The sequence below is a fragment of the Martes martes genome (genome assembly GCF_963455335.1).
Source record: "Martes martes genome assembly, chromosome: 16".
NCBI classification, from domain to species: Eukaryota; Metazoa; Chordata; class Mammalia; order Carnivora; family Mustelidae; genus Martes; species Martes martes.
In genome coordinates, this window is record NC_137904.1 from 26,196,578 (window position 1) to 26,211,018 (window position 14,441).

The 14,441-nt window shown below is 51.5% G+C and overlaps 1 protein-coding gene across 2 annotated transcripts in view; it reads right to left on the reverse strand.

Moving 5' to 3' along the window:
• Window positions 1-14,441, reverse strand: part of ASIC2 (acid sensing ion channel subunit 2) — a gene marked incomplete at its 5' end in the record, with an annotated part of 981,828 nt that overhangs the window by 255,366 nt on the left and 712,021 nt on the right. The window contains one exon of one of the 2 annotated variants that reach the window (XM_080825771.1): window positions 1,602-2,315. The exons of the other annotated variant lie outside the window; for it this stretch is intronic. Coding sequence (XP_080681897.1) covers window positions 1,602-2,315 — 714 coding nt within the window. Of the gene's footprint in view, window positions 1-1,601; window positions 2,316-14,441 lie in introns of those variants that run through there. 2 annotated transcript variants of the gene reach the window in all.

Sequence of the window (14,441 nt, forward strand, 5' to 3'; positions counted from 1 at the left end):
ACTGGCTGTTGGGATTTAATTCTGCACACGTGTAGAGCCATCATGCATGATTCTATTTGGTAAGCCCTGTTACACAACTTGAAGCTGAAGCCAGGGGTTGCTGATAGTTGAATATAACATTGAACTTTTGTCTAACTTTAGAGGCTGCTAGGTAGTGGTCAGCCAAACATAAACAAGGCATTGCTCGTCTCATTCCTTCATCTCTGTAGAAGTCACCATCGTGCTTGACGACAGAAAGGAGTCACTTGGAAGCATGCGTTACCAGCCTCTGCTTGCTAAAGCAGGCAGGGGAACCAGCAGGCTAGGGATTCCTCCAAGGCAGGCTGAAAAGCCCAGAAAGCAAGGGGTGTTTAGGGAATGGATAAGTCAGGGCTGTTCTCCATAAAGCAATGCAAAGAGAGCAAGACCGAAGCCAGAATCACCATCCTAGACGAGGACGAGCCCAATTAGCCAATCAGAGGCCTGGCCTGACAGGCATCTGAGCCACCACCTGTTGGAACGGTGGCATCCCTTTACCACAACAGGAAAAACCTGGGCAGATACAAGACTGTCAGGAGGGAGGCAAAAGGGCTGGTAAAATCACCATCAGAGTATGACAAATAAACACACAGCCCACCTTTCCCACATTAGTGGAAAAACCCAAACCCACCTAAGGGGCGTTTACACATGAATGACTAGACAGACTTGTGCCATGCTGGGGCTTGGCACAAGAACTCCTCCAAGGCAGACCGTGCAAGGCAGATACCTTCTGTCTGACAGCTGCATTATCTAGACCCACAGCGTGGGGGAACCAGCACAGCAAATGGTTTACAAACCCAAGCACAGCTTCTCCTGGCCCCTGGTGTTCGAATCAATATCTCTCCAAGGCTGTTTTCCCCCATGGCAGGGAGATGGCTCCTCTAGCCCAGGACTCACTCTCACCTCCAGGGGTCAAGGACCCCACAGATGCCCACTGTTCTCAATTCCCTTGGATGCTTAAGACAGAGCTTTATTAAAAAATCAGCAGAAGGGGCTGCCGAGTTCTCCACCTAACCAGCTACAGTTTCAGTGTCGGTTCATACTCTGGGCGTTTCCTCCCAAGTCCCCCTAGATTCCAAGTGTTTTCAACTCAGGCAGAAGCTGCTTAGAGCAGCGCGATTTTGCTGGTGGCCCCCCTTTGAAGAGCTTCTTGTTGATTTCCCCAAAAACAACAAACCCACAAGTAAGATGTGCTTCCCTCTCCTCGCATCCCTTCACCCCAGACCCTGGGCAACTGCCCGGAGTCCTGTGGATCAGGGGTGAGGTCCGGGACAAAGAGGGCTAGCATTCACAGAGGGGACCATGAAGACAAGAGCTGAGGGCTTGGGGACTGACACCGGAAGGGGAGAGGCCGGGACAAGTGAGCAAGGTCACTCCCCCTACAGTTGCGTCCAACTTCCCACGACCTGCAGGACAAGGCTCAGGGGACCCAAGAGTGGGTTCCCCCTTGGCGTCCTGGAATGATGTCACCTCACCGCCTATGGCCTGGTGGCCTACCCTGGGGGAGGGGGGCGGGGAGGACCTACAGACTCTGGAGCGCGCGGGGAAGCCCGGGGAGTGGGGTCGCGCGGAGGGCAACTCACGGAGGAGAAGTTGTGCGGGCCGCAGAGCTCGCCGCGGTACTTGCAGGAGAGCAGCATGTCCTCGAGCTGGTGGCCCAGGCGGTCCATGAAGGCAGCGCTGATGCCCTCGAAGTGGCGCGGCGGCAGGAAGAGGCGGAAGTCGGCCAGCTTGCGGAACCACTGGCGGCGCGGCTCGTCGCCCCGCAGCAGCTCGCTGACGAGCGGGCGTGCGGTGCGGTTGGGCAGCAGCAACCCGAGCCAGTGGCCGGCGTAGTAGAGGTCCCCCTTGGAGAGGCGCGGGAAGCGCAGAGGGTTGTTGTTGCACACGGTGACGGCGGGGAAGGGCAGCTGGCGACTCCACTCGCGGTGCACCCGCGTGTGCGACGGGAAGCTGAGCCAGTAGAGCAGGCGGTTCGAGGACCAGGACAGCAGCAAGCCGAGGGACGTGCAGAAGGCCAGCACCCACAGCGCCCGCCGCTGGAAGGAGCCCCCCGCCGCCGTGCGCCCGGCGCACATGTGCCGCAGCCCGTGCAGTTTAGCGCGGCTCAGCGACGGCCGCCCCCTGCGGGCGACCCCCGGCCCCTGCAGCGCCCGCTCGCGCTCGCCGCCCCGGTCGCCCCCGGGCTGCCCGGCCGCCGCCACCGCCGCCGGCGCCGGCTCCTCGCGGGCCATGCGGAAGCGTCCCGGGCCGGTGAGCGCGGCCGCGGGCAGCCGGGCTCCGCCGCTCCGGCTCATTCATTCAGCCCGCGGCTGGCGGCAGCGGCGGCAGCCCCGGCCGGGCGGAGCCGCCATGGGAGTCCGCAGCAGCAGTGGAAGCAGCAGCAGCAGCCGCCGCGCGCAGCCCGCGCCAGGGAAGCGTGCGCCCGAAAGGAGCTCCGGTGGCGCGGCATGCCCGCCCGGCGCCGCCGCCGCCGCCGCCGCCGCCTCCGCGGGCGCCCGCCCGGGACGGAGAGCTGCTTCGGCCCGCCGCCCCTGGCCCTGGCCTCTCCCGAGCGCCTCCCGGGCTCTCCGGGCCCCTAGTCTTCCTGCAGAGTGCCTGGCCCGGCCGCTACCTCTAGAGGGGCCCCACCGGGCGCCGCCTCTCCGGTGCCCGGGCGCTGCGCCCGCCTTCCCTCGTCTTGGACCTCGGGGGACCCTGCGCCGAGTCCCCCCTGCTCCGCCTAACCCCAGCTTTTACGCTGGTCCGGGGAGAGCAGCCACTCGGCCACCATGCCTGCTTTGGACATCCCTAAGGGCCCCGCCAGCCCAGCCGGTAGCCCAGCGGTGCTGGGACCCGGGAGAGAAGGCGCCAGGGAACGAGCGCCCCCAGAGGCGCACCGCGGCTCGGGCGCCGCGGGTGGGGTGGGTGTGTACCGGGGCGAGGGGTCGCTCAGCCGGCCGCTGCGCTCGTCCCCTTCCCTGCGAGATCGCTCACTGCTCCGCGGGCTGCGCTCGGCCGACACCCTCGAAGGCTCCCCCAAGTCCCGCGCCCGAGCCCTGCGTACGACGCGCCCGCTCTCGCCCGGGGCTTGGGGCTTCTCGGGGCGTCCTGCGGGAGGCTGCTCGCTGCTGGGCCCCTTCCGGGCTTCCGGCCAGAGGAAAGTGTCGCTTCTCCCCTCGACTCTCCGGGGAGCCTCGAGTCTCCAGAAAAGGCCGGCTTCGCTGTCCCCCTGCCTGTTCTTCTCCCTGCCCCGGCGGCGCCAGGAGCTGGGGACTGCGGAGCCCCGGCTGCACCTCTCGGCGGGGTGACCCGAACTCGCTGCTCCGCGCGTCCTTCTCTCAAGACTCCAAGCCCGCGGCGGCGGCGGCGGCGGCGAGGCCGGCTGCGCTCCTCTCCCGGTTGCCCGGCCCTCCTCGGGCCCCGGGCGAACTTGGGCAGCGGCCGCGCGACGCTGGCGCGGCTGGGCTTAGAGCACCTGCTCCTCAGCTCGCTGGCCCCACGGCTCCGGGCGGGCGGGGCGGCGGCGGCGGGCGCTGTGCGCTCCTGGAGACGCGGTGCTGACGCGCCCGGCTCCTCCTCGCTGCATTTTAATTCCTGGCCACTGTGGCCGCTGCACACCGAGCGGGAAGCCTCTTGCTGGAGCCGGCTGCCGGGTGGGGGTGGCGCTGCACAGATGTGCCCCGGGGGTGCGGGCTTGTGGGAGAAATGTGGGGTACAACCGGTTGTGGGGCCCTATGTAGATAAGTGCGAGAACACTCCAGGCTGGGAGATGGGCCCTACGGAGAGTCATCCTCTCTGTAGTGTGGGCATGTGAACAAGTGTGTGAGGGTGTCACGCCCTGAGTGTGGGTAGGCTGTGCGTGTGTATGTGTGAACGGGTATTTCTGTGTATCTTGCGCATGTGAGCTTATTTGTAGATGACGGACTGTGGCTACCCGAGGGGGTGTGATGTGTGTAGGATAGGGTGCCTGGGCTGATGTGTGTGTTCTGTGTGGGCACGTGTGTGTGCACTTGGTGGTGGCTATGAATGGGTGTGTTGATGTGCCAATACAGAGTAGGGTTCCTGGATGTGGTGTGTGGGTTGGTGTGTTTTGCGTGTGTGTCTGGGTGTGTGGTATGTTGTATGTGTGTTGAGGTGCTGGGCAGGGTGACCTCTGCCTCTTAGGAGCTTCCCAGCTGTGCCCCCACCACTGGTTGGAAGGACCTGCTGCTCAGCCCTGGAGCGGGCAGCCAGTACAGCTCTCCTGGAAGGGCAGGAGGGAGGATTGTGACTTCCCAGGACAGGAGTCTTCATCTCTGCATTCTCACCCCTGGGATCCTACAGTTTGAGGGCTGATGATGTCACCCTTCCCTCCTGGGCAGGCTTAGGGGCTCCCGCTAACCTGTGGGCACTTTTGGACATTTTATTTAACCTTTGTAATATTCTACTTTTATGTGTTTTGGAGGCTGGACGAAACATACTCATAGTGTACTGCTAGCTCCATTTCACAGGTGAGACTAGAGAGGCCAAGTACATGCCCAAGGTCATACAGCCTGCAAGTCACGGATTGGGATTCGGCACCCAGTCCCCAAAGCCCTGGCTCTTTCTACTGCAGCCCATGGTCTTATCTCTCTGGGCCAGCCACCTGGAGGGCAGGGCTGGAATCCTGCTCCCGCAGCTGCCTGGCAGTAAGTGGTGCACAGGGGGTCTTTGGGGTCCTTGGAGCTGTCTGTTGCTGGCTTTGGGGGAGAAGGCTCTGAATCTGCCAGTTTTGTGGGGCTTCTACCAGAGGCTCATCCCCTGGTGCTCCCAGCCTAGTCCTAGTGGTCTTGTGGGTTGCCTTCCTGTGACACACATACCAGCTAAAGTGGGATGACCTTGTGAGCTCAGCGCAGTTGCGAAAGAAGCGGCCAGGGCAAGCACATAACGTCTTCCAGAGTCCTAACTCTGGGCCGGCACAGAGCTCTGTCTTACAGAAACATTTAGGGCATTCTATGTTTCTGATCTGTTCAGCTGCTGGGGGCTGTTTCTTTTCTGGCAGTTTCCCTCTTGAAATGTACACCTGCTGATTTGGGTTGCCTGAGTGTCTTCTGTGCCTTGGGTTTTCCTGATAGTTCTCCAGATGGGTTGCTTTCCCAGAAAGAGGAGGGGTATCCTGCAGAGGCTCCTGGGGTCTTGGCACAGAAATCCAGAGGTAGACACAGGGATGCCTAGTGACCCTCCACAAGGATCGATGGCTCTCTCTGTGGCACACGTATGTAGTGAGTTGTCTACCCCCATGATGTCCCGGACCAGTACTTCTACCAGTTCGGCAAAGTCTGCTCTTTTTTAAAGCCCCAACTTAAGTATCACCTGCCAGGAAACTGGACCCCTCATGGCCCTTGCCGTAGTACCTTGTCACTGTGTGTATCCAGACTTTCCTTCTGGACATGAACCCTTCGAGGACAGGGACTACACCTCATTCACAGTTGTGTCCCTACCTCTTAGCGCAGTGCCTAGCATGACAATGAAGCACACTGAGACAGAAGGAGGGGAAAGGAACTGGGATTTCTTGAATATTTCTGTATGTCATGCATTGAACTGGGCATGCAAACGTATTTAATTCCTAACTCCAGCCCTGCAAGGGAGGAATTTTTGGTCCTCTTTTTACATTTGTGAACCAAGAGCTCAGAGATCAGGAATTGAACTCAGCTCTAACTCATTCCAAAGTCCAAGATTTTCTCTTTCCACCATGCTTCTTGCAAAAGTATAGTGATAAATAATAATAAATATATAATAAAATAAATATAGGACTTTCTAAGTACTAGGGCCTGTTCTAAGTTATTTACACTAAAAACAAGTGTTCTGAGTACTTAATGCTCAAAATAATTGTATGAGGTAAATACTATTATTTTCTGTACTTTGAAGAAGGGAAATCCTCAGCACAGAGAGGTTGAACTACTCACCCTAAGCCACACAGCCCTTGAACCCAGGCTGTGGCTCCGGCCCCCTTGCTCTCAAACCCTTTCCCATACCACGTCTGCCCTCAGCGCTGTGCTGAATGACAGCACATGAGAATTAGCTTTCCCGATCTGGCAGCCTCACTTGGCCAGAAAAACAGATTTGCGAGGCAGTGCCTGAGCTGACCCATATAACCTCTCCACCAAGAAATTAGAATTTAGCATTGTGATTTTCCCAATAATAAGCTTTCAAGAAAATCGCCCTTTTCTTGTTTATCTCTAAAACATCTGTTGCCCCACACCTGGCATTCTGGCCTTTTCTTCTGTGTGATGTTTGCGTGCAGTGACAGCAAAGCCTCCCTCCTGGCCGGCCAGCACGCTTTCTGGTATGTGACTACCCCTGTTAAGCATAAGCTCTTCCTCGCATCAAATGAGTTTGTTGGGAGGGGGAGGTCAATTTAAGCCAATGTGATCTTCTGTTTTTTTTTTTTTTTTTTTTTTTTTTTTTTTTAAGATTTTATTCACCCATTTGACAGAGAGAGATCACAAGCAGGCAGAGAGAGAGAGAGGAGGAAGCAGGCTCCCCGCTGAGCAGAGAGCCCGACTCGGGACTCGATCCCAGGACCCTGAGATTGTGACCCGAGCCGAAGGCAGAGGCCTAACCCACTGAGCCACCCAGGCGCCCCATGATCTTCTGTTTTTGTGATCCAATTTTTGGAGCCAACACTTGATGACTTGATCAGGCTTCCTGGGAGGCCCCCGATGTTCCTGTTTGCCCCTAGTCCCTACTGCTCAGAGACTCGGCATTGGAAAGCGACTGAGGGGCCACCCAGCCCTGCTCCCTCCTGCTACAGGAATCCCTCCTACACACCCCTTCAGGAACAGTCCACCGGGAACCAGTTCTATTCTGGAACATCTGGCAGCATTGGAAGCTTCTTCCTTTCATCGACTTGGAATCTGTCATTTTGTTCATTTCTCCCATTTCCCCTAGTTTATCTCCGGAGACCCGCACAACTAAGTTTGATCTTTTCTGCACATGGGAACCATTCAAAATACTTTACAGAACTGAAGTACGATGATGCTGAATGGGGTTCCACCAGTCTGCCTACCTAGCAAATTCTTCAAGGTGAGTCTTTTCTTCTCAGGAGAAATGTGACCAGATCCTACAATGCTTTCTCCTGTACTTGCTGCCCTTGAAGTGGTATCTTGGAGGTCAACATCCTTAGAAGGTGACCACCGAGCCCTGGGAGCCCTTTACTTGGTCTTCCTGGCCCTCGTCTTTCTGACGGCTGTGCGTTATTTGCCCTCTTAGCTCTGAGATGTACTGGACGTGGTGGGTGGAGAGAGGGGTCCCTAACGATGGGTTCCTGGTGGCCCTGCTTATGGTAATGAGTCAATATGACCTTCAGTACTAGAGTTCACTGATCTTAGGGGGCAGGTGGGCTCTTGTGGGTCTACCTGTGTACCCAAATCTGTTTTTCTCTTTCTTTTTCCATCTCTACTGACCTTGGCTCTCTGTCACTCTGCCTCCTTCTCCTTTCCCCTTCTTTCTTCCCACCGCCTTTTTTTTTCCTCTTCCCTTTCTCTTCTCCCAACCTCTGCCTGAAACCTAGTGGTCCTATCTGATACCTCCTTAGTTCATGCTGCTGGTGGCCTCTGTGGTGGCCATCATAGGCCTGGCTGCCATGTCCCAGGACCTGAGCAAATGCCCAGGGGTCATGATGGAGATTCCTGCGCTGGTGAAAAGGGCAAGGAGGACTTCTCCAGGGTGGTCTTAGTCCATTGCACACTTTTGCCTCCCGCCCCTCTCACCCTCCACCACAGGGCTGGCTTTGGGGTTGCTGGTCCATCTTACCTTTCCCCATGCCTCGGCATGCCCGCCGCTTCTCCCATTCAATGCATGGCCTTCTTGTATTACACTTAACTTCTCCTAGTTCTCTCTTTTCCTGGGCTCTTTCTTAGACTCACCAGATATCTATCTATCTATCTATCTATATGTCTTGCACTTTTGGCCACCCTCATTTTAACTGGAATTCAAACTCTCAGTTGCCCATCCTTCACCAGCACTAAGCTACAGGAGAAGAGGGCCCGCAACCACCAGAGTAGGTCAGAGGCTGGAAGGACAGGTCCAGAGGCTAGCGGACCGATAGGCTCATGCTCTGCAGGGTTGGAGGGAGCTCTGCTAAAACCCAGTGCTCCACATGGAATGGCAAATCCTGAAAGCTGGGAGCTGGATATTGACTCTAATTTAACCCCTTCTCTCTCAGGGGAGGAAGCTGAGAGGGGAGAGGGGAGAGCGGAGAGGCTCGCTTATAAATCATACAGATTGGTACTGAAAAATGCAGAACTAGAATCCAAATTCCAACTTCCAGTTCCCTCTTGGCTCACTCTAGGAAATATCTTTTTTAAAGTCCACTTTGAAATCCATATTGACACGGTTCTAAAAGGACAAAAGGATAAAGAGTCTATCTAGTAAGCAAGTCCTTCTACCCGTTCCCCTCCCCCAGCCACCCATTTTTCCTCCCCAGAGGCAACTAAGGCCATCAATTTGTTGTATAATCTATTAGCGGAACTTCGTGAATATACATATGTGCGTTTAGCCTCCGTATGTCCCCTTTTCTTACACAAATGGTTCCATTCTGTGAATACCATTTACTCGAGTAATTGTAGACCATGTTCTTCACACTTTTCCCCTGTATTTTCAGTTATTTTATGGTTGCCTTCCTCTGACACCTCATTCCAACTTCTGTTATTTTCTGCAACTTCTCATTTCACATTGTCTTGCTCTCCCATCCAATAAGGACAGAGGGTCCTATTGAAAAGGTGGTACACAGAGCTTATCATTTTATTATCAGATTTTTTCATTAACTCTTTGCTAGGTACACTGGTGGACGGAAGCTCTTGTGGAGATCATCTCAAATAGCAAGTAATGCAAAGATATTTCCATTTGCCTCTGGAAAGTATTACAAGGTATATTTGCATAGGATTTAATTTTCTGGTCATATTTACTTAGACTAATTATCACACACACACAAACACACACACACACACACACATATTGAGTGCCCTGAGCACACAGCTCTGGTTGGTTTTGGGAAGATGGTCCAAACATGCATTGGATGACAGACAAAGCCAGGTCGGGATTCAGAAGTTTCTGTGACTAATATGTAGAGTAGATAAAACATACTACAGAGAGAACCACAGGGTTTCAGTGCCTCATGATCTAAAATGACCATGTAGTTAAACGTGGGAGAAGAAATTGGTGTACAGAGCCCAGCATCTTGCTCCTGTTCACTGGGAGGTTGATCTGATGATGGAGATCATGATGATGATGATAGTGATGGTGATAATGGTGGTGATGATGATAGTGATGATGATGGTGGTGATGCTGGTGATGATGATGGGTGTTGGTTTTGGTGATGATGACGGTGGTGATGATGGTCGTGGTGTTGGTGATGATGACGGTGGTGATAATGGTGGTGGTGTTGATGATGATGAGGGTGGTGGTGATAATGATGGTATTGATCATGGTGATGGTGATAATGAGATGGTGGTGATGGTGAAGATGATGATGGTGATGATGATGGTGACAATGATGATGCTGGTGTTGGTGATAACGATGGTGGTGATGATCTTGGTGATGATGATGATAATGGTGATGCTGATGATGGTGATGGTGAGGATAGTGATGATGGCAATATTTGATAGCTGACATTGATTGAGCACCATGTGTCAGTTGCTGTGCTCCATGAACATGTGCTAACTCACATAATCCTCACAGCATTCCTATGAGATACGTACCACCAGTACAGCTCTTCTACATAGATGAAACCAAGGCAAAGATTGAATAAGTACCTTGTCCAGATGGTGGCTAGACTGAAACCTAAGAATTTGGGCTCCAGAGTACAAACTCTTAATTAAGTGGGTTGTCATTGGCAGGAAGTGAGAACTGTACAGATATTTATTGAGTCCCCAGAGCATGTCAGGCACTGTCTTTAGCACTGAGAATGTGACATCTGTTCACATCGGCCCCTGCCTCAGCTTACAGCCTAGTGGACGACATGGGTAAAAAATAGATCATTTTAAAAGCATGATAAATGCTTTGCCAGAGATGAGCACAGGGTACTGAGAGGGTCTAGAGGAGGATCTCCCCTCAACTGGTCTGAGGGTTCTCACCATACCCCTTCCCAGTTTTCCACTTAATTTTGCCATTTGTTTTCACATTCGCACGCCACCTCCTGGAGAACTTTGTGACTGTCCCCAGGGATGAATCTTGGAGATAGGTTCTGAGCCCAGAGGCCATGCTAGTACAGTCCCATGTTAAGGATGCTCTGATCCATGATGCCCACGATGTCCACATCCATGTCCTCCTCCTGCTGTGAGCTTTTGTGCTCCCAGTGGCATCTTGTTGACTTGTGATACTTACTTTCTAAGCTCAGACCACCTTAATCATCAGTCTCCTCCCCCCAGTTTGGCTTATTCTGGGTTTAAGCTTGAATAACTGAGCCTTGGTTGTAACACCGGCCATAAAGTTAACAGAGCAATGGAACCTTGCACACTTTTCTACCCAATTTCCCCTCCCATACACATAACAAAACTCTCATTAAAATTGTTAAGCACAATAACCTTCTCCAGTAGTTACCATCCGCTCATATTATGAAAGGCACACAGTTAAAATAGGATTTAATGAAATATAAAACCCCAGGTACAATTAGGCATATTATTCACAATTCCTTGACTATCTCCTTAACTGTTTTTGGCCATGACTTAATCCTACCCTGGCTCTCACCTCTCCTTTCGGGAGCACTAAGTAACCAGCTCTGAATCTGTCTTGTAGACAGACCTTCTGCAGTGATTCAGATTTAAGGCTAGGTTGATTTGTCAAAAGCCTCCGTCCAGGCTGCTTTTCCTCCTAGCCATGGCTTTCCCCTGCCTCAGCCACTAGCGGTGTGTTTACTCACTTTCCCTTATAAATGACCTGACCAAACCACTACCTCGGGTTTCTCTACTCCTAGTTTATCTTGCCTGTCCACCCACCAGAGGAGCAGAAAGGGAACGATTTAAGTACATTCTTTGGCAGCCATGTGGGTCTGTGTGATTATCTAAACAGAAGACAGGAAGAGAAGGGCAGGACAGGGGAGGTAGGATAAGGGAAGGGGAGGGGAGGGGAGGAGAAGGGAAGAGAGGGGAGGAGAGGAGAGGAAAAGAACACAGAGTACCTACCACTTGCTCTTTTTTTTTTTTTTCTATCTATTTGACAGACAGAGATCACAAGTAGGCAGAGAGGGAGGCAGAGAGAGGAGGAAGCAGGCTCCCTGCTGAGCAGAGAGCCCGATGCGGGGCTCAATCCCAGGACACTGGGATCATAACCCGAGCCGAAGGCAGAGGCTTTAACCCACTGAGCCACCCAGTTGCCCCCTTATGTACACCATGTAATGATTCTTCATGACAGCTCTCCCAGGTGGGTAATATTATTCCCACTGTACAGATGGAGACATAGAAACCTTTTCTTTCCAATCCCATTCTCTCTGTTGCTGGCTTAAGCATAGCTTAAGCCACAAAAACAGCCATAATCACATAAGGCAACCATTCACTGAGCTAGATATCAGGCACTGGGTTAAACATCATTTTCCAGATGAAGAAAATGAAGCTCAGAGAGGTCTGACCTGCCTAGGGTCACACGGTGTATGTCACACCCTGTAGAGCCGGGGTTCCAACCCAGGTCTGACTCCAGCGTGTTGGTAATAATTAGAAAGGCAGGAAATTGGGAGTTTAGAAGGAGAAAAAACAAAGTGGACAGCAATGCAAAGATCTTTGGGGAGATGAAGGAAGTGAAAACAGAAGCTAGGTTCTCAGTCTCTGCTGTGCATCTGGAGTTATGCTCTTCCTAGCTCCTGTGATGCCATCCTGGGCAGAGCCCAAACTATACAAGCCTAGTGATTGGGAAAGGTTTAGGGAAGCATCCATGGCTATAAGGGTCACACTGGACAAAGTAAGGTCGAGAAGGCCACACAAAATATTTCCTCTCTCAACTTCCAAATGACCTTGCATGCTGAGAGCTACCACATGGCCACAAAGTAGGAACTCACCTTTACAAACTAAGGGTTTTCAGCCTATCTGCCTGTCTCCTTCCGTCTCTCCTCCCTCCCTCCCTCCAACCCCCCTGCCTTCCTTCCTTCCTTCCTTCAGACCTCAGCCTTGCCTTCTCCTTTCTAATCAATATTTCTTTAGCTCAACGGTGTTTAAACTTACTCACTTAATATTTCTCTGCAGCCTACAGCACTAACACACAACATTAGATTCAAAACAGTTTTCTGAAAGTGCTTGGAGTTATAAAGGCAAGTTCATAAGCTTGATGTGTAATAAGAACCAGGTATGAACTGCTGTTCATACCCTTTCATCTGGCAATTCCACACCCTAGTGGGTTCCCTAAGGAAATAACCCAAAAGCAAAGAAAAAGTACAAAGGTATTCACAGTGAGGATTTTCATGATAGAGGAGAAAACAAACAAACAAAACTAAGAAAAGTTTATATGCCCAACAATCAGGAGAATGGCCAAACTATGGTGATCCTATGTCACTGGAAAATTATGTCATTAAAAGGGGGGGGGGGGATGAGGCCAAGGATGCCAGTGTGTTGAGTTAGATATGAAATAGTGTTGAATGCCAAGATCTGAGCACAAAGGGCACACCCACCTGGTCACCTCTTTAGGAAAACATCTCTTTGCACATGAAAAATGGTCAGAGGGGAACTAGGAGAGACGGGGTTTCCTAACAAATAGGTTCTTTTGGCAAACTTATGCAGATTTCAGACAAACTCAACCCAAGTAAGCTTGCCAGAGCCAAGCTTGGAAAGAAGGCACATCGGAAACAGAAAGTTTTCTCTTTCTAGAAAGTGATATCACTGGATTTGGGGCACTGGAGCCCTGGAACTCTTAGTCAACCTCGCCCCCCTACTCTGGTGCTCGCCAGTGAGCACCCTGCCCAATCTGGCATTGTTCCCATGGCTTCCGAATCCTGGGTCCTCCTGTCTCGCATTATCAGGCTCCTCCAGGACTGCCACCTTGGTCTCAGTCCCAGTGATGACTTAGTGATAGATGTCCTGTGACCAAATGGTGACCCATAATAAAAACTATCTCAGAAGCTAACCTGTCCCCAAATAAAGGAGAGGTCTTTAGGCGAGGATTGCCTCTGCAGTGTGGCTTCCCTTGCATCCTTTCTGCTTGCTGTGTCTCTGTTCCCAGTCTCTGCTGGATAACCTTACTTTGAGTTGTGATTAAACTCTTTGCTGGACAGCTTGGTTTGACGCATTTGACCCTGGCTAGATCTGAACAGTGTGAAGGGCTTGAGCATTTCCCCCAACAACAAGCATGCTTTCATCTTTAACCATGGTTGGAATTCTACTGGGTCTTAACACCCATAAAACTCTAATTTCTAGGTTAGAGGCAGTGCAGGGAGATAAGGAAGAACACATTTAAGCAGTCTGAGCAGTCACAATGCATGTCACAAAATCCGTAATAATAATAGTAGCCTTAATTGATTGAGGCTAGTAATGTGGTAGGCCTGGGAACTTTGCATGCATTATCTCATTTAATCCCCACGGTAATCTGAGTGAAGTAAAGAGATATTATTATTTCTATTTGTGCCAGGGAGGAATATGAGGCTGAGAAAGAGCAAGTGAATGTGAATTACTGAAGGTCAAAGTCAGGTTTTGCTGAAGTCAAATCCTGTCTTTTCCTGGCACCCTACGTTCCCCGGCCATTATACTCTACAGTCTTTTAGGCACTGAAGGTCCTATCACGTGGTTGAGGCATGAGTAAGCCCTTGTCCTTTATGGAGTCTGCTTACTCTTACTGTACATACAGTCTTGGTAACATACTTGGGTATTGTTTTTCAGGCTCTCAGCAGAATAAAAGTAGTGCGTGCTCTGAAAGAAAACAAGGAGGCTTGAGATTCAAGAGTACAAATAGCTTGAATGTATAGCCAAAGCCTGACAACAAAGGAGCAGACAGAAACAACTATAAAAACAGATCAAAGGACTAAAAAAAAAAATGATGCCATTTAATGTTGGGCAAACTCCCCACATCTCAAATAGTCCTGAGTCTTTTAGCCCAAAATAATAGTTGGAACTTAAAAGGATAGCCTCGCATCATCAGGATCACATTTTGTTTTGTATAATTTGTATAAGAATATAGGAAAGGCTGGAATATATTTCACAAGGAGTTTTAGCCAAAGTGTTCCATTAAAAAAAAAAAAAAAGTTGTGGTTCTTAAAGGAGAAAATAAATCCTTAGCTCCTGGAAATGCTGGCTATTCAGAAAAATGACTGATGTCTGTAGGAGAGAGAGTATGGTTAACCAAGGTTTTCACTCTCTCTGGCCCATTGTTCCAGCTGTCACCTGGAACAGAAGCTTCCTTGTTGTCATTTGCCTGATAGCCAAACAGGGATTGGCACGTGGCTTACCATTCCAAATTGATTACTTTCCTGCCAGTTGGGCTGTGTTGTGGGTGTTTAGTTGTTCTAT